Here is a 25,042-nt window from a genome sequence, read left to right on the forward strand (position 1 = left end):
AAATTCCTATGTTTGGTTAAAGGTATATGAAAAGCTACAATAACTACTAGAATTTTCCAATATAACACTTCAGTATAGGAAACAGTAGTTGAAATGCCTCAAAGAAATAAAATGTGCAACAATGGAGGAATGAAATATGGTCTATCCAAGTGACACTATGCCAATAAAAAAGCAAGTTATTAATGACAGAAGCAGAACTTCAGTTTGGGAATAAATAATCATATGTATAGAAAGAGAGACATTAGGAAAACTACAGAAAATTTCAACAGTGGTAATATCTGGGTCATTTTATACTTTATATGTTATCTCCCAAATTTAAACCAGTAAACATCACTTTCTTAATCAAGTAAAGAAAATCTAATATTTTTCTTTCTCCTCCTCTGCCTCACTTTAAAAAGTTGCTATTGTTGTTCAGTCCCTAAGTTGTGTCCAACTTTGCAACACCATGGATTGCATGCAGCACTCCACGCTTCCCTGTCCTTCACTACTCCTGGAGTTTGCTCAAACTCATGTCCATTAAGTCGGTGATGCCATCCAACCATCTCATCCTCTGTTGCCCCCTTTTCCTTGTGCCTTCAATCCTTCCCAGCATCAGGGTCTTCTCCAACGAGTCAACCCTTTGCATGAGGTGGCCAAAATATTGGCGCTGTGGTATCAGGCCTTCCAATGAGTATTCAAAGTTGATTTCCTTTACGACTGACTAGTTTGATCTCCTTGCAGTCCAAAGGACTCTCAAAAGTCTTCTCCAGCACCACAGTTCAAAAGCATCAATTCTTCAGCACCCAGCCTTCTTTATGGTCCAACTCACCCGTACACAACTACTGGAAAAACCATAGCTTTGACTATACAGACCTTTGGTCAGCAAACTGTTATCTCCACTTTTTAATATGCTATTTAGGTTTGTCATTGCTTTTCTTCTAAGTAGCAAGAATCTTTTAATTTCGTGGCTGCAGTCACCATCCATAGTGATTTTTGGAGCCCCAAAAAATAGTCTGTCACAGTTTGCGTTTTTTCCGCATCTATTTGCCATGAAGATATGGGGCTAGATGCCATGATCTTAGTTTTTTGAATGCTGAGTTTTAAGCCAGCTTGTTCACTCTCCTCTTTCACCTTCATCAAGAGGCTCTTTAGTTCCTCTTCACTTTCTGTCATTAGAGTTGCATCATCTGCGTATCTGAGATTGTTATTTCTCCTGACAATCTTGATTCCAGCTTGAGTTATCCAGCTCGGCATTTCTCATGATTAAAAAAAAAAAACATTACTGATTCTAAATAGTAGTAGTGCTACACAAAAAGAGGATATAAGATCTTAAAACTATGCATCCCTGGTCTAGACACTTTAATTGGAAATTTCACATAAAATATCAGATACAAATAAATTGAACGTCTGAGACAAGCTTTATCTTTTATATGACAAAAATTAATACCACAATACAGGCAGTCCTCCAATGTAGGAGACACAAGAGATACGGATTCAATCTCTGGGTTGCAAAGATTGTCTGGAGCAGGAAATAGCAACCCACTCCAGTATGCTTGCCTGGAAAATCCCATGGACAGAGTGGCCTGGTGCACTAAAGTCTATAGGGTCACAAAGAGTCAAAATACTACTGAGCACATACACAGCAGTATATAAAAAAGTTAAACTTACAAATTACTTTCAATCCTGTGTCAATAACGTGCTGGAGACCACACCATTACAGGAAAATTGTATTTTTAATAAGACAACCAAGTTCATTACTCTTTTAAGTTTGGAAAAAAGAAGCCATAGTATAGAGTTGGTAGGTGCAGACTCCTTAACAAAATTTCTCCTGCTTATTAGATAAGATTCCACAGCCTGTATTTAAATTTTTTCACTTCTCTTGAAAAGTCACCACCTACAACTGAAATTTCAGCAATTACAAATTAACAGAGGAAAACTTCTGGGCAGAAATAAGCTTGACATTCATGTATTAGTTTGATCTAGTTCTAGCAACCATTGATCTGTCTGGTTCCCAGAAGCTCAGTTGATTCACAGACCAGATGTTTTTCTTTCCCATGTATATCTCAAGCACTGTTCATTAGAACTTGCTGATTTGATGGAAATATTCTATAGTCAGGAAGATCCGCTGGAGAAGGGATAGGCTATCCACTCCAGTATTCCTGGGCTTCCCTTGTGGCTCAGCTGGTAAATAATCCCCCTGCAATGTGGGAGACCTGGGTTCAATCCCTGGGTTGGGAAGATCCCCTGGAGAAGGGAAAGGCTACCCACTCCAATATTCTGGCCTGGAGAATTCTGGCCTGTAAGTCCATGGGGTCACAAAGAGTCGGACACGACTGAGCGACTTTCACTTTCTTTCAATCTATAGATTCACTATCCAAATTGCAGCCAGTAGTCACGTACAACTATAGAGCACTTGAAATGTCACTAATGCAACCAAAGGAACTCAACTTTTAATTTTATTTAACTTTAATTAGTTTAAATTCAAATAACCACGTTGCCTAATGGATCCTGTACTGGTCAGCCCAAGTCTTGAGCTGGTACAGTTTGTGGAATGAAAAAATGACCAAATCAATCAATAATCAATGATTCTTTCACCACAAACCCGATGAACTATCAGCATGTGTGTGCTCGGTCACTTCAGTGATGTCCGACTCCTTGTGATCCTATGGACTGTAGCCCACCAGGCTCCTCTGTCCATACAGATTATGATCCACACAGTCAAAGGTTTTAGTGTAGTCAATGACGTAGAAAGAGATGTTTTTCTGGAACTCTCTTGCTTTCCCTATGATCCAAAGGATATTGGCAATTTGATCTCTGATTCCTCTGCCTTTTCTAAATCTAGCTTGTAAATATGTAAGTTCTCCGTTCACGTACAATTAAAGCCTAGCTTGAAGGATTTTGAGCGTTACCTAGTAATACGTGAAATGAGTGCAACTACACAGTCGGCAGTTTGAATGTTCTTTGGCATTACCCTTCTTTGGTACTGAAATGACAACTCATCTTTCCAGTCCTGGGGCCATTGCTGAATCTTCCAAATTTGCTGGCGTATTGAGTGCAGCACTTTGACAGTATCATCTTTTAGGATTTGAAATAGCTCAGCTGGAATTCCACCACCTCCACTAGCTTTGTTCATTGTAATGCTTCCTAAGGCCCACTTGACTTCATACTCCAGGTGACATTTTGCCATAAGCATTACTAAACTGTTTTCTCAATCTTTAGGAAAATTCCAAAATAAAAAAGTACTCAATTCTCTCATTAAACAAATGCTAGTATTAAAAGTAATATAGCTAACAATTTATACAAAGTAATTTTAATACTGGTTTGGTTATCCAGGATATTATATTAATTTTAAATATGAAAATACTATTTTGCTATATTGATACCATTATTTCAGTCTTTGTTTTTAACCTGAATAATAAATATTTACATTTTGATATGGAGAGCAAATCTTGGGTTTCCCTTTGGTGGCTCAGATGGTAAAGAATCTGCTGCCTACAATGTGGGAGACCTAGGTTCGATCCCTGGGTTGGGAAGATCCCCGGGAGGAAGGCATGGCAACCCAATCCAGTGTTCTTGCCTGGAGAATCTCCATGGACAGAGTAGCCTGGCGGGCTACAGTCCATGGGGTCTCAGAGAGTCAGACACAACTGAATAACCAAGCACAGCACATGGAGATGAATAACTGAGGTTTTTATTTTATACTTCATGTAACTGTAAAACAAAAAGTTTCCTCTACTCAGAGAATTATAAACTGCATTAAAAATTTTAATTGAACATTATTAAATTCATTCAGAAAATATTCTGTAAATTCATAATCCTCAGTTGAAAGAAGGAAATAACAAAGCAAAGCTTCTGCTGCAAAATAATTCATAGCTTAGTTGACTTTATGAACAGGAAGTATGCACACAAGAGTACTAAAATAAAAACAAGTAATTGCATCCCACCACAGAAACTAAAGGTCTAGAGGTACAGGAAATGTTTTTGATACCTCACATTAAAAATAAAAAGACTATAAAAGACAAAAAGGTCAAAGATTCCCTCAAAGATAATTAAAAAGAAATGGAATTGCTTAATTAGGAAAAAAATTCAGAATTAGTTAAGTCTCTCCTGCATTCCCTCAGTTAATTCAGAAAAAGCTCCTTCAGCCTCTTTGTGATCCTGCACAAAAATATACCCACAATGAAACCACTTAATGTTGTTTTCTTAAGGACACTGTGGTGGAAAATGGGATGACCAGCCACGTAGTTCAGTCGCTCAGCTGTGTCTGACATTTTGCAACCCAATGGATTGTAGCACACCAGGCTTCCCTGTCCATCACCAACTCCTAGAGCCTGCTCAAACTCATGTCCACTGAGTCGGTGATGCCATCCAACCATCTTATCCTCTGTCGTCCCCTTCTCCTCCCACCTTCAATCTTTCCCAGCATCAGGGTCTCTTCTAATGAGTCAGCTCTTTGCATCAGGTGGCCAAAGCACTGGAGCTTCAGTTTCAACATCAGCCCTTCCAAAGAATATCAGGCCTGATTTTCTTTAGGATGGACTGGTTGCATCTCCCTGCAGTCCAAAGGACTCTCAAGAGTCTTTAACATCACAATTTAAAAGCATCAATTCTTCGGCACTCAGCTTTCTTTACTGTCCAACTCTCAACATCCATACATGACTACTGGAAAAACCACAGCTTTGACTAGATGAACCTTTGTCTGCGAAGTAACATCTCTGCTTTTAAATACGCTGTCTAGGCTGGTCACAGCTTTTCTTCCAAGGAACCAGCATCTTTTAATTTCATGGCTGCAGTCACCATCTGCAGTGATTTTGGAGCCCAGGAAAACAGTCTGTCACTGTTTCCATTGTTTCCCCAAGTATCTGCCATGAAGTGATGGGACTGGATGTCAGGATCTTCGTATTTTTGAATGTTGAGTTTTAAGCCAGCTTGTTCACATTCCCCTTTCATTTTCATCAAGAGGCGCTTCAGCTACCCTTTGCTTTCTATCATAAGGTCAGGTAAGGCCTCACTAAACAACACTCAGGTAGAGACCTAGAGAATGAGAAACTAGCCTTCAAACCGTGTGTGTGTATGTGGGTGTGCACGCATGCACACGCACATGTGAGCAAATGTGTTTGTGTTGGGGTTGGAGAGGTATATTCCAGTGTAAACAAAGGCGCAGGGCAAAGAAGAGCGCTGGCCTATCTGACCAAACAAGCAATGTGACTCGACTTTGGTGAGCAATCAGAAAAACTGATTGGGCTGGGTTTGGGAAAATAAACAAGGATGTGATCCACAGATCAGAAAAAATAGGAAGTCCAGGATATGTTACAGGAAAAGTACTACATTAACTTGGCTATAGTACAAGATTAATAAAAAACAAAATCTGTCAACACCCTCATTCATAAAATCTTAATTCTCACTACACAGTAAGAGAAATATTTCCCTTTAAAGGGTGAAGAAACAACAGGCTCAGAAGGGCTAAAGACCTTATTAAAAAGCTAAGTCTCTAATCTCAGACATTCCAACCAAAGTCAAACAAGTCTCCTTTCTACTACACTGTAAGAAATAATGAAAACTAACATGAAAAAGGCAAACTGGGTTGAAAGTCAGGCTAAGAAATTAGCTTCATTATGGGGAAAAACACAAATGAAAGTGATGTCAATTAAAAAGATGATTCTCATGATCTCCGTAAGAAATAGAGAATACTTTCAAACATAGGTTCCTTCATAAGAAATGGTTACTACATATAACATCAATCATTTTTATACTTTGGTCCCTAGAAGAATAAGATGGTAGATGTGTATAGCTGTGGATGGGAGAAGGCTAAGAATCATGCTCAATCATGGTTGAGTTCAATGATCAATCTCAATCAAACCTTTGATCATGCTCAATCAAACCTACTTTAACCTATTTTACATCAGATTTAGTTTGAAAACGAATTCTGCTCTGCTCTTTGAAAACCAGTATCAGGGCTCCAACCTTGGTTCCAAAATCTTACTCTGAAGATCTAAAACCTATTGGAGGTAGAGCATTTCTTTTACCCATCATATATCCCTATAATAACTACTTTTTAACTACTTCAAAAAGCACGCTAATGTCTTTTCAGCTCTTTTTGCTAAAAGTCAACCAAATACTACTATAGTTTATCAAAAAGCAATTTCAGAAATATATATACGCCTGCCATAAAGTTTACTTTTAAGCTGAGGCATTATAATGTTAAAAATGTAAGGTAAATATATTCTAACACTACTACTATAAACTGCTTCTCAATCACTAAAAAATAAAGACTAAAAATTATATATTGAGCCCCCCAAAACAAATATTACTAGTGAATGCTTTACGTGTAATACTGGTAAGTATGCTTTGACGTTTACTTAGGTGACTCGAATACCAGTAAGGTAATACATGTAAAATAATTCAACACAGCTATTTGTAAAATAGAGTTTGACAACCAAACTGAAAAATGGCAGAAGACCTAAATAGACATTTCTCCAAAGATGACATACAGGTGGCCAACAGTCACTTGAAAAGATGCTCAACATCACTAATTACTAGAGAAGAGCAAATCAAAACTACCGTGAGGTACCTACCTCATACCAGTTCAAAATGACCACCACTAAAAAGTCTACGAATCACTTGCTAGAGAGGGTGTGGAGAAAAGGGAACCCTCTTGCACTATTGGTGGGAATTTAAGTTGGTACAGCCACTATGGAAAATAGTATGGAGGTTCCTCAGAAGAGTAAAACAGTTACCCTATGATCCAGCAATCTGATTCCTAGGTATATATCCAGACAAAACTATAATTCAGAAAGATACGTGCACCCCAGTGTTTACAGCAGCCAAGACATGGAAACAACACAAATGTCCACTGACAGATGACTAGAAAAGATGATGTGGTATATACACATACTACACAGACACAGAAGAGAATGAAATAATACCATTTATAGCAACACGGATGGACCCAGAGATGATCATACTAAGTGAAGTCATACAAAGACAAATATCATATGGTATCATTTACATGTGTAATCTAACATGTGACACAGTAAACTTACCTACAAAACAAAACAGACTCACAGACACAGAAAATAGACTTGTGGTTGCCAAGGAGGAGGGGAGATGGGGGACAGAAAGATTGGGAATTTGGGATTATCAGATGCAAACTATTATAAATATAATGGATAAGCAACAAGGTCCTACTGTATATCACAAGGAACTATAGTCAATATTCTGTTTATCATCACATGAAATTCATATCAGAATATGGAAAACAATGTATATAAATATAAAACTGAATCACTTTGCTATCAGCACAAATTATTACACCACTGTAAATAAACTATAATTCAATAAAATAAATTTTTAGAAAAAAATTTAATAAGTTTGATGTTAAGGCAATGGCTTTACTGTACCTAATACTTAAATAATCAATACCAAAATATATAAATTAGCAACATCATGAATATACAGAGCTGATTATATAAATATGCACACATACCTTTATCCTTCTTAAAGTCCAAAGCATCTTCTTTATCAGTCACTATTTCCTTCATGTTGATAATACTCTGGTGGGTAAGCTGCCGGAGAATTTTAATTTCTCGAATTGCTGTAATAGGAAACCCTTCCTTTTCATTATCCAGGCGTACTTTTTTTAAGGCTACCATTTCTCCTATTAGAAAAGTAAATAAAATCAGGTTACCAACTAACAAAACCAAACAATATTTTAAACTTTTATTTTTTCTTTTTGACTGCACCAGGCAGTTCATGGGAATCTTAGTTCCCCAACCAGGGATTGAACCCATGCCCCTGAAGAGGAATCTTGGAGTCTTAACCACTGGACCACTAGGGAATCCCCCCAATTTTTAATTCATAATTTCAGTCCCTACCTCTTGAAATTACAACCCACAAAATATATTTTGGTTTCCAATATACCAAATTATAAATTTATGGTTCAAAAAGTCTCTGGTTAAATAAACTATGGGGTATTTATCAAACTATGGAATATTATATAACTGTTAAAAAGGATACAGTAGGTCCAAACGTATTGTTATTTTATGATAAGATGCATTAAATGAAAAAAGCAAGATAACGAGGGTTGATACATTACACTGCATTTTTTTTTTAAATGAAGAGGGAACACTAAATATACACCTAATTTGCTGATACACGTATAAAAATCTCTCTAAACAGATGCAAATTCTCTGGACATTAAACAGATATGAAGGTATGCTCATATACATTAACTTGTCCGAAGATGCCCAGTTATCTAGCAGTGAAACTGGGATCCAAAGTCCGGTTTAGCTGGGTGTCTCCAAACTGTGCGCTCTCCCCTCAACACGAAATGATTTCATAGTTTACACACAACTGAGTTTCGTAACAGATAGTCTAAGTACTGAAGTGTTAGTCACTCAGTCATGTCCGACTCTCTGCAACCCCATAGACTGTAGTCCGCCAGGCTCCTCTGTCCATGGGATTCTCCAGGCAAAAATACCGGAGTGGGCAGCCATTTCTTTTGCCAGGGGATCTTCCCAGTAGGGACTGAATCCCAGGTCTCCCGCTAGCAAGTGGATTCTTTACTATCTGAGCTACCAAAGAAGCCAGGTGTGTGTACTGAAACACACACACAGAAATCCTATTTTAAGAGAAAATTCACTATAATAAGTTTGTTCATTCCACTTCTTTGTAGGAAAAAAGAAGAATTCAGTACTTACAAATTTTCCAAAGGAAGGACATTTTTACTTTTAATCATTAAAACTTAGTTGATTCTTTGTAACAGAACTCTAAAATACAGCATGATTCCTTGCTTTATAATTCAATCTCTTTTGATAATGAGGAATCATCTTTATAAATATGACTTTATTGCTGCAAGCTATAAGTGACTTCAAAGTTTCTATGCCTAAGGTAGTCTCCCTTATACTAAGTGGCCTCAAACATCTATGCTATTTTATGTATTGGTTTGTATCAACAAGGAACTATAAATAATTAAATACTGGCTCTAAGCACTATTTATTAGTAAAATATATGACCTCTAACATACTTTTTCCTCTATTCCAAGGCTTTTTAAAACTTTCTCTCAGGTGACTCATTATAATCTGAAAGACTACACTGCTAAATCTGGCCTCCAAATAAAGGATAATTTCTACAGAAAAAAACTTGGGGGAGGGCGGCAAAATATAGGTGTCACTTAAGTCTTAACAGAACAAAATTTACTAATTAAGGTCAAGGTACTTTCCACCTGATTACCAACAACATAAAATTTTACTGACCGAAAAAATCTAAATCCCCCCATATAAATACTAAAAAAAAAATTTTTTAACATATATATGTATATACCTTGTTACCTGAACTCATATCTTAACATTAATCTATATATAAAATGAAACCAAAAACAAGATGAAACAAGAGCATGATAAATTCAAGTTTAACTTTTTCCAGAAACTTCCTCAAGTTATACATTAGAAGAGAAACATGAATTAAATACATTCCATAGACCCAAAGATTCAAAATACTTGGCATTCTTACCAGTGTCTTTATCCCTGGCCTTGTAAACTTGTCCATAGGTACCTTCTCCAATAATTCCGATGATATCAAATTTATCCACGCAGCGTTTTCCCCAGTCAATATCTTTCTCTTTGATTTCACCATAGCGAGGCCCACATATTCTATCAAATATAGTTCTGAAGTTTTTATATACAATCAAGCAAACTGAATAAACTATTTAATACTCAGCATCCACCCTCCACCCAATCTTAAATCTTTTCTTTCCCCTCACCCTTGTATATTTGTGATCATCTAAAACAAGTAACACTGTGAGTTGGTACTATAAATCATCATGAAAGTAAAGTTATTATTTCTGCATACTGACTTTCCTTCTGTAGACTAACAGAATAAGAAAGAGAAGTAAAGTGATTATGAAGGACTTTCAGAAATACAGTGTAATTTTTCAGTGAGTGGACCAAAGCAACACCAGTCCAAAGAGTCAAAGCCCTCTAACCAGCCACCAGAGTGTTTTCTTTTTCATTCACTGACAACAAATCTATACGTATTTGCTTTCAAAAGTCAAAAGTTTAAAAATATGAAAATTACCAAAGATCTAACTATAAAGCATATTAACAAATTTAGACTTATGGCTCAATAAAACTATCTTAAAAACAGAAGCACCAGAAAGACTTTCAGTCAAGAGAATACAGAAATATTAATATAGTCATCCCTTAGGAATCCACACTTTTTAAAAAGTGTGCATTATATATACAACAAATATTTGACACTCGTCAAGAAGATATGTAACTCTGTAGTATTTTAATATTCTGGCAGGTAACAGAATTTAAGTAATTAAGCTACAATACTCAGGAGAGACTATTTTAAAAGTTCTCTAGCTTTCTACTCTACACTAGAAAATCACTTCATATTCTTATACTAGACACTACCTGAAACAGCAATTCTAAAATCAGATCTAACTCAAAGGCTTCCTCACACTTTTCTTTGGTTAAGTTTAAAAAAAAAAAAGGAATCATCATTCTCTTCTTAACTGACGAACAGGTTTCAAGGGAAAGAGTTATCTCTAGGCACTTACTTGAAGCTAATTTTCAAACCTTCTTCCACTCCACCTCTTGCAAAATGAAGAATGCATTAGTTATGGGAGCAAATGAAGCTAAAAGGAAAGGAAAACATAGCAGCTCGCCCATTTCTAATTTTGTCTGGGCTCACTGAATGCTGACTTCCACCGTGCCCAATTTCAATATTTCTGTCATTTAAACGTGTTAATTATAGAAGTTTTCTTCAACACATATAATATCCCAAGAAATCAATACATTACAAACTGAGAAAAAAATTGTGGTTTTATTAGTCACTTTGAGTAAGTACTCAGGCAATTATGAAAAAAATTTCCAAAGCTCCAAAAAAATTTATTCATATACTTAAACTGAAAAGATAAATACACTTTTTTAAAATCTTAATTTTGTATTTTATGATTTTTTCTCTGATGATACAGAATCATCTCTGGTCAATTTAAGAGCAGGTAGAAAGCAAGCACATACTTAGGCCTCCTTTTATTATGTAACTGTGTTGCTGTTTTCTTTTCCTCTGGACTCTTTGAGAGATCATCTCCTCCCGGTAACTCAGGGGGCAGTGGTAAATCAGCAAGTAGACATCGCAGTTTCTTTTCTACTTCTTTTTTAACCGCTTTTACTGAAATATTTCCTCGCAAGCTAAAAAGGAATTACGAATAAACACAAAATTTATTTCACTGAGAAATAAAAATTACATTACAAATGTAACATGTTGAAAGAGAATCTTTTTTTGTTGTTGTTTTGTTTTTGTTTTTTTTTTGAAAGAGAATCTTAAAACGATAATAAAATGTGGACTTCACATCCTTTCCTTTTTTATATGTAACTTTATTTATTTTTGGTTGTGCTGGGTCTCTGTTGCTGCATGTGGTTTTCTCTACTTGCGGCACGCGGGGGGCCACTCTGCTGTGGTGGTCCACAGGCTTCTCACTGCAGTGGCTTCTCTCACTGCAGGGCACAGACTCTAAGGTGCTCGGCTCAGCAGCTGCAGCTCCCAGGCTCTGGAGCACAGGCTCCATCGTGCTGGCACACAGGCTTGGCTGCTCTGGAGCATGCGGGCTTTTCCCCGTCAGTGACTGAACCCTGTCTCCTGCACTGGCAGGTGGATTCTTTACCACTGAGCCAGTAGAGAAGCCTTACTTCATATACCTTCCTAACAGTTATAAGTCCCAGAATTTAAAAAATTTAGTGAAACTACACTGCTGTGGTCAGAAATTACTACTGATGTTAACAATGTAAGTCATTTCACTTAATTTTCACTTCTACTTACACTGAACATTAATATTATTATACAATAAATATATAGATCTTTTAATACCATCTGATAAAAACTATCAATAAAATTATGACTTTTCTTCACAACCCCAGGTTACTTACTAGAAGATAACCTCTAATAGGGAAAACAAGCTCAAAAGGAAATTGGATTGCAGTTTTATTTCTATAGTAATGGTGTCGTGCAACCTACTTTTCAATTTTAATGTCCCACCATTTAACAAATATTCACTGTCCATGTCCATGTGGTAGATGCTACATAAAACACTATAGTTTAACAACAGAAAAAATTCACAAAAACATTAAGATTCAGTTCTTCTCAGAAAGAAACTTTCAGTCCTTTGAAAGACATCAGTAAGCAGCAGGATACAGTACTAAACACAGTCATTTCCAGAGTAATATGGTACTAAAGGGCAGCCAACTCAAGACTGAAAGACAGCAAAAGCTTTTTTCTAGAAAAGGTACCACTTGAACAGTCTGAAAATAAATCTATTTAAAATAATTTATTTAGAGAACTGTAGTCTCTAACTCGTAATTAGATTTTAGTCAAAACTTTGCTTGTACAAAAACAATTCAACATGGGGGGGGGGGGTAGAAGTATTATTTTACTTACAATTTAGCATGTAAAAGACTGCCTATATTCAAATACGTCATTATATGCACTATTAAATTCAGCAAGGCTCTGAGACTTGAGAAATGAAGTATTACTTCCCAAGAATAACACTATATAATTTAAAATATATTCACACTGAATACTTGCAATAACCAAATAGGATATGTAATGATTTTTTGTTTCCATATACTACACTAACAAAAAACAATAAAATGCCTTAACAAGAAATGCATAAGATCAAGAGAAGAAAATTAAAACATGATTGACAAACATAAAACTAGACAGGAATGAAAGAAAAGAAACGATGTTTTCATATGGGAAGTTCTAATTCTGTACAGCTGTCAGTCTCCAAATTTATCACTGCATTTAATCAAGCCCCAAACAAAAAAATCAAGCAAGAGAAATCAAATGATTTAAAATTTATCTAATAATAAAGGAAAAAATGCCAACACTGGGCCCAAATTCATTCACAGCAGCACTGAAGTTGAGGCTGAAGGGTTGGGTTGTTCACTAAGCAGTTATTTACTCCATCCCTTCACTTTTACATTACCTGCCTGCATCTAATTTTTATATATGCCACCAGAAGTCAGTGAGATAGAGTATTCAATAGATGATGGCAGCAGCAACCGATCTATTAGTCTACAAGGTGGTGGACGAGAGTGGATAATCAGATCATGTCTTTCTTCTACATATAATAAACAAAAACAAATTTCTGTGAGATGTGAATCAACCTTTAAAAACTTTTTAAACCTTTAAGTTTTAATGGAAAAATGACAGATCCAAATACATTCAAAATGGAAAACATTCACACAGCCAAAACAAGTTAAGTCTCAAAGACAAGCAACACACTCTGACAGGCACAGATGAAGATTCTAACATAAGGGGTACCTATAAATCAATTAAAAAAATAATAATAATCTTAAGGAAAAGTCAGCAGAAGACCTGAACAAGCAATTCACTGGAAAAAATAAATAGCCAACAAATGTTCAGAAAGATGCTATATCTCAATAATCAGAAAAATACAAAATTAATCACATATTTTAAAAATTTTCAATATTTCAAAATTGGCAATATTTAGTGATACTGAAGCAATTTTATACATTTGGCTACACAAATTGACACACAATCCTATTAAGACACTATTTGGCAGTTTCTATCAAATTTTTAAATGTGGATGTTTGACCACATAACTATCCAACATAAATTGTTCCACATGTATGTAAAATATTAATGTATAAGGAGCATTTAACAGCAAACAATTATAAATCTAAATATCCATTAATCAACAGCAGAAAAATTAATAAGAAAGTGATGCATCCACTTCCATGTGTAGGAATACTGAATCTATCTCTACCAACATGGAAAGATCTCCAATACATTAAATTTTAAAAGAAGAGAGGAAGAACAGTGTAAATGGTATGATCTTCAATTTTTTAAAAAGATGATTAGATATAAAAGTATAGCTAACTGTCTATCTTATGATTTTCAGAGAGAAATAGATTCCAGGGCTGGAAGAGAAGCAAAGTTCAAAGTGAGTCTAAAAGATTGTTTGGATGGGAAGCAAGAATGCACTCCAAAATAAAAGGGGTCATATCAAACGGACAAAGGAGTTGGCTTAAAGGAGCCCCCACTGGCCAAATTTCAGACAATCAAATTTGGAACATCAAAAAGAAGAGTGGCTGCTAACTAGTGTTAAATCAATCTTTGGCCAGGTATGTCAATAGTAGTACTCAACAGTCTTAAAAAATTTCTATACCCCTGAAACATACAAAAACATTCACAGCAAAAACGAGCAGAGACACAATAAAAAAAGACGACAGCAAAGAAGGTGAATCAAAAAAAATTTCAATGACCAAGTATGGAATGTGCCACCATCTTATTAAAAACAGATGCACAAAGAATACCCTTCTTAATAAGCAGTCACCATCTGGGCACATATCCTGAAGTCTTACCAGTAAAATTTACCCCTACAGCACATATGAAGAGTAAAGTAGAGAATAACTAGTCTCACTGGTCCAGAATCACTAGATTCTCAGCAACAGGTAACAGGCTTATTCTCTTACTGATAAAGTGACTCAGTTCTGCACTCATGCCTCTTTGTGCTGAACAACCTATTCCAGGACTCATCAAAACTATAAATGTTTTTATGTTTTACTGTTATGTCCCTTCAGTGTTCCTAACAAAAACAGTCAAACCTGCAAATATCAATCACAATTAGAATAGTATAACTAGATAACACCTGATTAAATTGGATGGGGTCCCTTCAGCAACATTTCTGATTGTACTGAAAAGAGAAAAGATGCTTCAGAGGGCATGAAATTATAATTTATTTTTGTTTAAATTACAAAATTTTCATAAAGCTAGCCAAAGTGAGGGCTTGGAAGACCTGCCCACATGGCATTTTTATCAACTTGTTTTCAAATTCCCTAAAGATGCCAGCTAGAAAAATTGCCCATATAGTTGTTTTTTAACAAAAAGGGGAGAGGGAGTTATAATTTCTTCATAAAAATAAAAATGAAAAAGGTCAAGTCAATAGGCAAATCACACACAGCATAAAGTTTCCATCCAAGAACAATTTGAGAAACATTCTTAGAACTGCGTTTATACTTAGTCATTCTTACCTTCATCCTCTTTAAAATGTTTCAAAATAAAGTACTAGCTATAACCCCAACAGCAGAAATTTATAAATAATTTAAAGGAAAGCACTAACACATTATGAAGTTTCTGTAACATGTAATTAATCTCTAGTTGCAAAAAATTAAGTCAATAAAAAACTAAAAAACGATGTACTCATAAAGAGACCTAAAGTGATAAATTTACAAGGTCAGTGAAAACACTTAAAAAAAAGCAAGATAATATGATATTATCACCCAGGACAGATTCTATTATAAAATGTCCTGTCTCTGATAACATCAAAGAATACTCAGCCAAAGAAAATACTGACATTTCTAAATTCCAAACTCAAACTGAAACATACATTATATCCCATGACAATGGCAATTTTTATCTGGAATTCTTAGCATAAGCTATAATTTTTTCATCCTACAAGCAGTGTGCTTCATTTTAAGGTGTCTACCATAAAAAAAATTAATTCACTTACTAAACAGTCTTTCATAAAGTTTTTTGGGGGAGGGGGTCAAATAATCTCTCATTTCAAACGGAGATTTCCTTTTCTTTAACCAGTCACAACAAAATTTTTTGCACTTACCTATCGGCATCTTTATCTTCAGGCAGCATGGGAGGCAAAGGTAAAGGCGGTAAGGTAGAGGTCACTAAAGCCACATGTTGCTCCTTCTCCTTGGCTCCTATGCTTGGTGTAAGTGGTTTCGTTTTCTCTTTAAGAGATACTGGTTCCTCCTTTGTAGCAGCAGATTTACTCTCCTTTCCAACTACAACTGCTTTCTTGGTGGCTTTATCTACAATCAAATTATTATCCACTTTTGTTACCTGAAGAGGTGGCTTTGTTTTTGCCTTGTCATTTTTTAAAGTTCCACCGCTTGAGGGAGAAGGTGCATGCTCAATTTTCAGTTTCTTCGCATCCTTCACATGGTTGGTTTGTGATGCACCGGCACCAGTTTCTGTGTTCCCCTTGGTAGGTGTAGCAGTGTTGGTAGCTTTGGCAGCTTTGGCAGCGGCCTCAGCAGCCTTAGCTGCCTCTGCGGCCTTAGCTGCCTCTGCGGCTCGTGCTGCCTCTGCAGCTCGCGCTTTTTTATTCTTGTTCAATTCAGCTGCCAGGCTACTCTTCAGAGTTAGTGTGCTAGGAGAAATGCTAGAATGACGACTTCTGGATCTAGACAATCTATGCCTGCTACGAGATCTTGAATGCCTAGATGAATATGGGCTTCTGCTTCGTGACTTGGCAGACCGTCTGGTGGAAAATAATTAAGATTTAGTCAGTAATTCAGAAAAGCACAATTTGCAATGTACAAAACTGCTAACTTGAGCCTGTAAATTAAATAGAAAGTATTTAATTTCACAATCACAATATAGTTTTTGTGAGAGAATTTTTAAAAAAACAAAAAGTGCTTTTAAGTAAAATATCATCTAGTAGCTATACATTTCCTGAAAACAGAGTGAATGCTTGATTCTGGTCTGGCCTACGAATGCTCAAAGGTAAAGCTAGATGAAAGCACATCTCTGCGAGAAGAAATACAGTAAGAATTAGGAGGAAAAAAATATGAAAATAAAATCACTGCTGTCTCAAGAAAATAGAAGCAGTCACTAAGGATACATCAATGGTTAGACGTGGGAGAGTGAAGTCTGACCAATCTTTTACCAGGGAGATAATTTCTGCATCTTAAAAGCACTTCATCCATAAGTTCAGAAGCAAGCAGTGCTCTGTCTACACCAAGAATGAAAAGAGTGAAACCTCTCATTTGGCAGTAAATTTAAAAAGTCTAAATTCTGGGAACTACTGAACAATGACTGTTCACTTCTCAAAAATCACTGAAGTAAAGAGAAAGTCGCTCAGTCGTGTCCAACTCTTTGCTATACCATGGACTATACAGTCCATGGAATTCTCCAAGCCAGATTACTGGAGTAGGTAGCCTTTCCCTTCTCCAGGGGTTCTTCCCAACCCAGGGATCAAACTCAGGTCTTCCACATTGCAGGCGGATTCTTTACCAACTGAACCACAGGGAAGCCCAAGAATACTGGAGTGGGTAGCCTATCCCTTCTCCAGCAGATCTTCCCAACCCAGGAATAGAACCAGGGGTCTCCTGCATTGCAGGTAGATTCTTTACAACTGAGCTAACAGGGAAGCCCCCAAAATCACTGGGAAACATATATACTAACATGCATTCAAAAGTATGGTGGCAATCAAAATTCTTATGAAACAAATGCAGCACAGCACCAAGAGAAATAAAGCTGAGCTTTTCAAATCCACACCTTATCAAAACTTCTAAAAAATACACGACCAAGGCACTGTTGGAGTACTTTGATATGGCTCACTTAATGACCACATCAACCCCAGTAAAGTATCTGCAGTTCAGAGATAAGAAATTGAATCTAAAATATTACCTTAAGTCAGTCCCACTCTTATTAGTAGTTGTCCTGGTTATTACCTTACTGCCATTACCCCATCCCTCCAATATTCTTCTTCCCTACTCTGTGCCCAAAAGGAAGCAGACCTGAACAGCATCTCCTCGGTTCCAATCCTGTCCATCCCTGACAGAGAAAAGCTGGACTATTTCCTTCCAATTCCCTCCTTCGTCCTGGTCATATTTTGTGACAGACGGTGTGTCCCTTTATCACCCATGGCTCCCGTCAGGTACCCACTTCTCCACAGCTCTCACTAGGCTCCAATGACACTATGCTTTCCTTGTCCTTTCAAGCTTCCCTCTGTAACCAGTGAAAACACATCCTTTGTCAGTTTTCTTACTCCATCCCTATCCCTGTACTCCTCCTGAATCATCTGAGTTGGATTCTGTCATCTTCTAGAACCTAACTGCATGCCAGGTCTTAAAACCAGACCTTTTGATTCTGAAGTAGGTAAAATCACATTCAACACATTAACACACTACTATTAAAGCTCAACATTCAGAAAACTAAGATCATGGCATCTGGTCCCATCACTTCATGGCAACTAGATGGGGAACAGTAGAAACAGTGGCTGACTTTATTTTTGGGGTTCCAAAATCACTGCAGATGGTGACTGCAGCCATGAGATTAATTAAAAGACTCTTACTCCTTGGAAGGACAGTTATGGCCAACCTAGACAGCATATTATAAAGCAGAGACATTACTTTGTCAGCAAAGATCTGTCTAGTCAAGGCTATGATTTTTCCAGTGGTCATGTATGGATGTGAGAGTTGGACTAAAAGAAAGCTGAGTGCAGAAAAATTGATGCTTTTGAACTGTGGTATTGGAGAAGACTCTTAGGAGTCCCTGGAACTGCAAGGAGATCCAACCAGTCCATCCTAAAGGAAATCAGTCCTGGATATTCATTGGAAGGACTGATGCTGAAGCTGAAACTCCAATACTTTGGCCTCCTGATGTGAAGAACTGACTCATCTGAAAAGACCCTGATGCTGGGAAAGACTGAGGGCAGGAGGAGAAGGGGATGACAGAGGATAAGATGGTTGGATGGCATCACCGACTCAATGGACATGGGTTTGGGTGGACTCCAGGAGTTGGTGATGGACAGGGAGGCCTGGCATGCTGCCGTTCATGTAGTCGCAAAGAGTCAGACATGACTGAGCAACTGAACTGAACTGATGGAAGAAATGGAAATTTTTGTTTATATCTGGCATTCATGTATTACATAATATATATTATGCAATACATTTTACAATTCTAGTATGAAGACAAATAATGGTTAGATTTAGGATAAACTCAAATACAAATTCAACCTCTCCCTCATTCTTTCAGAAACATTTCAAAATGTACAGAGGGCCAATTACTGTTCAGTGCTGAGCGAGTGTTTCAAACTCTATACATAAAGTATTTATGTAACATTATTTCAGGTAAAAGGGGATATTGGTTTAGAAAACACTTTACACTTCGTTATGGTTAGATACTCATATACATCGATCATTAAAATCATCAATGAGTTTATAACTATTTATGGAAGTGAGGGAAATGTCTGGTTAAATATAAAGTAATAAGCTGGTTATAAACTATCTTGGATAACTTTAACATAGGAGCCAAAAGTGTCGTGTTATGAAACATGCAGCCACACTTTTAATTTCCTCTGCCTTCAGAACCTTGGACCTCAAAGTCAGTCTGCTATGCCGTGTTTCTATGCCCCGATCAGATTCTAAGCAGCAGAAGAAAGGCACACAGCAGGCGACAGCAAAGAAACTGTCATCTCATCAGAGGTAACAGCACAGAACTTTTCTTAAATTAACTTTCCTGTACTTGTTGTCAGTTCCATACAGATAGAAATTATATGTAAGAAATTTATAATCAGTAAACTTTACTTAAGAAAACAAAGATAAAATCCCAACACAAGTAACTCCTCTAGCGTATTGATTATTCTCTTCTGCCAAGAATCTGTATAATGAAATTATCGGAAAGACAAAAAAAATGTTTGATTTATAAAAATCGTATTTCAGAAAAGACGTTTTTATGGTATTTGATCTCTGTACCAAATGAAATTATTCTAGACACACTCTCCCTTCTTATCCAATTCTATTTCGCTTCAAAGTTTTCTTAACTTTTCAAATTTTCTATCCTAGTAAACTTGTATCCTCTAAGATGTTTCATATTTGGTGATAAATTTCAATTATGTATTTACTGTTTATGTGCATGCATGCTAAGTCTCTTCAGTTGTGTCTGACCTTTTGCAATCCCGTGGACTGTAGCCCACCGGGCACCTCTGTCCATGGGATTCTCCAGACAAGAATACTGGAGTGGGTTGCCATGCCCTCCTCCAGGACATTTTCCCGACCCAGGGATGGAACCTGCGTCTCCTGCACTGCAGGCAGATTCTTTATCCTTGAACCACCAAGGGAAATCCTTACTGTTTATAACAAACACATTTGGGGAATCTAAAATTAAATAAAAACACAAAACTCAAGTTTAGGTCTTTTTTTTTTTACTGATGATCTAATACTTCAGTCAAACAAAGTTATGAGGCTAAGAGAGAAGTGGCTCAATATAAAGTGGATCAAATTAGAGAAGTAAGACGATATAATGAATTATATCATGTTACAAAAAGAACTTAAATGGATGACAGCAAGTCCTTGTTTTACAAATACAATTTTTCTTTTTAAAAAATGGTTTTTCTAATTTTTTGCACTGTAAAATTTACAGTGAACACACATTAGCTGTTTCTTGTTTGCTTTTAATGTTTTGTAAGAGCTTACAGAATCTCTTTAGGTTTCCCAAATTCATACAACACAAAGCAGAACTAGGATTAAAAAAAAAAAAACTGGTTACTGCTCACTGTTAATTAGATTAGTGTTTCTTAAAGAGCATGGTGTACTGTTCACTTCACTGTTCACCCAATCTTTCCAAGATTCTAGGCCTTCTGAAAGTGTATGTAATTAGCAAAGAGTGATTCTTAAAACTTTTACTGTAATGATATTCAATCTCTTATTACATAAAATAATACAAAACAGCAGTATCCAAAAGAACTTTCTGGGATGGTGGAAATGGTCTATACATTTGATGTCTATTAGAGTAGTAACTATTCACAATATTGAAAGTGAAAGCCGTTCAGTCGTGTCCAATTCTTCGCAACCCCATGGAATAGTTCACGGAATTCTCCAAGCCAGAATACTGGAGTGGGTAGCTGTTCCCTTCTCCAGGGGATCTTCCCAACCCAGGGATCGAACCCAGGTCTCCCGCATTGCAGGGGGATTCTTTAGCAGCTGGCTAAGCCACGAGGGAAGTCCAAGAATACTGGAGTGGGTAGCCCACACCTTCTCCAGCGGATCTTCCTGACCCAGGAATTGAACCAGCATCTCCTGAATTGCAGGTGAATTCTTTACCAGCTGAGCTACCAGGGAAGAACCCATTCACAATATTATTTTGGCCTAATTTTACATGCCAGTAGCTTATTTTACATGCTAGTAGCTACGTCCATTCAAAAACTTGTTGCTAAGCCCCTAAAAAGGTATTTCTGAAATGCTTCCCATGCAAGAATGGTTCAACATATATGTGAATTAATAAATGTGATACATCACATTAATAAAGGATAAAAGTCATGTGTTTGATAAAATTCAACATGCCTTTATAAAAAAAAATCCCTTTATTATAAAAATTAAACATTATGATTGCTGGGTGAAAGGAAGGAGGGATAGATTAAGTTGGGAGCCTGGGATTCACACATACATGCTACTACATATAAAATATATAACAAATAAGGACTATATAGCACAGAAAACTTAATATTCTACAATGACCTATATGGGAAAAGAATCTAAAAAGAGTAGATATACACATATGTATAACTAACTGATTTTGTTGTACAGCAGAGAGTAACACAGCAGTGTAAATCAACTATACTCCAATAAAAACTTTTAAAAATAAAATAGAAACTAAAGAGACTGGACACAGAGGGACATACCTCAACACAATATAGGCCATATATGACAAACCCACAGATTACATAATTACTCAACAGTGAAAAGCTGGAAAACTTTTCCTCTAAGATCAGAAACAAAATAAAGATACCCATCCTTACCACTTTCAACCAACATAGTAATTGGAAGTCCTAGTCTGAGCAATTGGGCAAGAAAAAGAAATAAAAGGCATCAAAATAAGAAAGGAAAAAGTAAAACTGTCATGTCTGCAGATGACATGACCTTATAGACAGAAAAATCTTTAAAGACCCCACCAAAAACCTGTCAGAATATTAAGTTCAGGAAAGCTGCAGGATCCCATCATGGATCACTGCCTTGTTGTGGCGAAGGGGCTTGCATAACTCAATGAAGCTATGAGCCATGCAATGCAGGGTAGATGGGTCACAGTGAGAAATCTGAAAAAACATGATCCACTGTACAAGGGAGTGGCAAACCACTCCAGTATTCTTGCCGTGAGAACTCCATGAACAGTACAAAAAGGCAAAAAGATATGACACCAAAAGATGAATCATGCCCTCCCCCCCATGCTGGAAGGTGTCCAATATGCTACTGGGGAAGAATGGAGGACAATTACTAATTGCTCCAGAATGAAGTGGCTGGACGAAAGCAGAAATGATCCTCAGCTGTGAATGTGTCTGGTGGTGAAAGTAAAATCTGATGCTGTAAAGAACAATACTGCATAGGAACCTTGAAGGTTAGGTCCATGAATCAAGATAAATTGGACGTGGTCAAGCAGGAAATGATAAGAATAAACATCGACATACCATCACCAATTCAATGGAGATGAACTTGGGCAAACTCCAGGAAATAGTGAGGGACAGGGAGCCCTAATGTGCTGCAGTCCATGGGGTTGCAAAGAGTTGGACACAACTTAGTGACTGAACAACAACAAGAAAGTTGCAGGATACAAAGTCAGTATTAAAAAAAATCAGTTGTCCTTCTATACACTGCTGCTGCTGCTAAGTCACTTCAGTCGTGTCCGACTCTGTGCGACCCCATAGACAGCAGCCCACCAGGCTCCCCTGTCCCTGGGATTCTCCAGGCAAGAATACTGGAGTGGGTCGCCATTTCCTTCTCCAATGCATGAAAGTGAAAAGTGAAAGTAAAGTGCTCAGTCGTGTCCGACTCCTAGCCACCCCATGGTCTGCAGCCTACCAGGCTCCTCAGTCCATGGGATTTTCCAGGCAAGAGTACTGGAGTGGGTTGCCATTGCCTTCTCCTTCTATACACTAACAATGAACTATTAGAAAGACAAAGTAAGAAAACAATCCCTTTTATAACAGCACCAAAAAGAATAAACCTATCAGGAATAAATTTAACCAAGGAGATGAAAGAAATTGAAAAAGAAATAAATGGAAACATCTGTGCTCATGGACTGGAAGAATTATTAAATCATCCATACTCCTCAAAGTAGTCTATAAATTCAATGCAATCCCCATTAAAATTCCAATGGCATTTTCCACAAAAATTGGGGAAAAAATACTAAAATTAATATGGAACCACAAAAGACCCTGAATAGCACAAACATTCTTGAAAAAGAACAGGGCTGGAGGCATCAACTTTCTGATTTCAAACTATATTGCAGAGTTACAGTAATCAAAATGATTGATTACTGTATTGGTAATTGTGTTGACATAAAAACAGAGAGTCAGACTAACAGCACAAAATGGAGAGTCCAAAAATAAACCCTTGCATATATATGGCAAATTAATTTTCTACAAAGGAGTCAAGAATATACAACAAAGAAAGAATGATCTCTTCAATAAATGGTGTGGGAAAACTAGATGACCATATGCAAAAAAATAAAACTGGACCTTTATTTTATACCACATTCAAAAATCAACTCAAAATGGATAGAGACTTGAAGATAAAAAGATCTGAAACCATAAAATTCCTAGAAGAAAAAATAGGGGGTAAACTGCTTGATATTGGTCTTGGCAATGGTTTATCAAAAGCAAAAACAAACACATGGGACTCCATCAAAATTATGCATAGCACAACTTAGGTATAACAAACATGTTTGTTACACATAACAAAACTTATGCAAAGCAAAGGAAACCACCAACAAAACAAAAAGTCAACCTATACAGCATGAGAAAAAATGTTCTTGATAAAGGGTTTATATACAAAATACATAAGGAACTCATACAACTCAGAGAGCAAAAAAATCAAATAATCCAATTAAAAAGTGGGCAAAACGGACTTCCTGGCAGTCCAGTGGTTAAGTCTCCATGCTTCCAAAGTAGGGAGTACAGACTTGATCCCTGGTCAGGGAACTAAGATCCCACACGCCACTCCCTCCGTGCAGCCAAATGATTAATTTTAAAAAGCATTTGTTTAAAAAAATGTGGGCAAAGGACTTGAAGAGATTTTGCAACACATCCAAATGGCTAACAGGTACCCAAAAAAGGTGCTGAGTATCACTAATCATCAGGGAAACACAATTCAAAACCACAGTAAGAAGGCATACACATCTGCTTGAATGTCTATAATCAGAAAGATTAAAAACACTGAATGCAGGTGAGAATGCAGAAAAAAGGGAACCTCAGTACACTGATGGTAGGAATGCAAACTAATACAACCACCACGGAAATCATATGGAAGCACATCTAGAAGTCAAAACTACAACTATCAGCAATTCACTTCTGTATATTTTCAAAGGAAATGAAATCACTACATCAAAAGAGGTATCTGTAAAGACATACCCAAAGCACCACAAAAAGCCAATCTACAATAAAGCAAAGTCACACAAATGCTTTGGTTTCCCAGCATATGTAAAAGCTACATTACACTATACTGTTGTCTACTAAGTGTGCAACAGCATTATTTCTAAAAGAAATACATACCTCAATTTTAAAAATTACTGTTGTTGGTACCTCAACATACTAAAGGCCATATACAACAAACCCAAGCAAACATTCTTCTCAATGGTGAAAAACTGAAAGCATTCCCTCTAAGATGAGGAACAACACAAGGGTGGCCACTCTCTCCAATATTATTCAACAGTTTTGTAAGTCCTACCCAAGCAATTAGAGAAGAAAAAGAAATAAAAGGCATCCAGATTGGAAAAGAAGAAGTAAAACTCTGTCTGCAGATAACATGATACTATACATAGAAAGCCCTAAAGATACCACCAGAAAATTACTAAGAGCTCAAGGCTATGGTTTTTCCAGTGGTCATGTATGGATGTGAGAGTTGGACTGGGAAGAAAGCTGAGCGCCGAAAAATTGAGGCTTTTGAACTGTGGTGTTGGAGAAGACTCTTGAGAGTCCCTTGGACTGCAAGGAGATCCAACCAGTCCATCCTAAAGGAGATCAGTCCTGGGTGTTCATTGGAAGGACTGATGCTGAAGCTGAAACTCCAGTACTTTGGCCACCTCATGTGAAGAGTTGACTCACTGGAAAAGACCCTGATGCTGGGAGGGATTGGGGGCAGGAGGAGAAGGGGACGACAGAGGATGGCATCACCGACTCGATGGGCATGAGTTTGAGTAAACTCCGAGAGTTGGTGATGGACAGGGAGGCCTGGCGTGCTGCAACTCATGTCCAGCAAAAAGCTGGACACGACTAAGCGACTGAACTGAACTGAATCAATGA

At 37.0% G+C, this 25,042-nt stretch overlaps 1 protein-coding gene across 2 annotated transcripts in view; it reads right to left on the reverse strand.

Annotated features, from left to right (window-relative positions):
* CDK13 (cyclin dependent kinase 13) overlaps positions 1-25,042 on the reverse strand; it is a 122,613-nt gene that overhangs the window by 70,736 nt on the left and 26,835 nt on the right. For both annotated transcript variants that reach the window (XM_043463537.1, XM_043463536.1), the window contains exons 2-5: positions 15,626-16,285; positions 11,004-11,174; positions 9,490-9,629; positions 7,466-7,636 (exon numbers count right to left, since the gene is read on the reverse strand). In XM_043463537.1, coding sequence (XP_043319472.1) covers positions 7,466-7,636; positions 9,490-9,629; positions 11,004-11,174; positions 15,626-16,285 — 1,142 coding nt within the window. The remainder of the gene's footprint in view (positions 1-7,465; positions 7,637-9,489; positions 9,630-11,003; positions 11,175-15,625; positions 16,286-25,042) is intronic.

This window comes from Cervus canadensis, chromosome 3 (genome assembly GCF_019320065.1).
Source record: "Cervus canadensis isolate Bull #8, Minnesota chromosome 3, ASM1932006v1, whole genome shotgun sequence".
In the NCBI taxonomy this organism is placed as follows: Eukaryota; Metazoa; Chordata; class Mammalia; order Artiodactyla; family Cervidae; genus Cervus; species Cervus canadensis.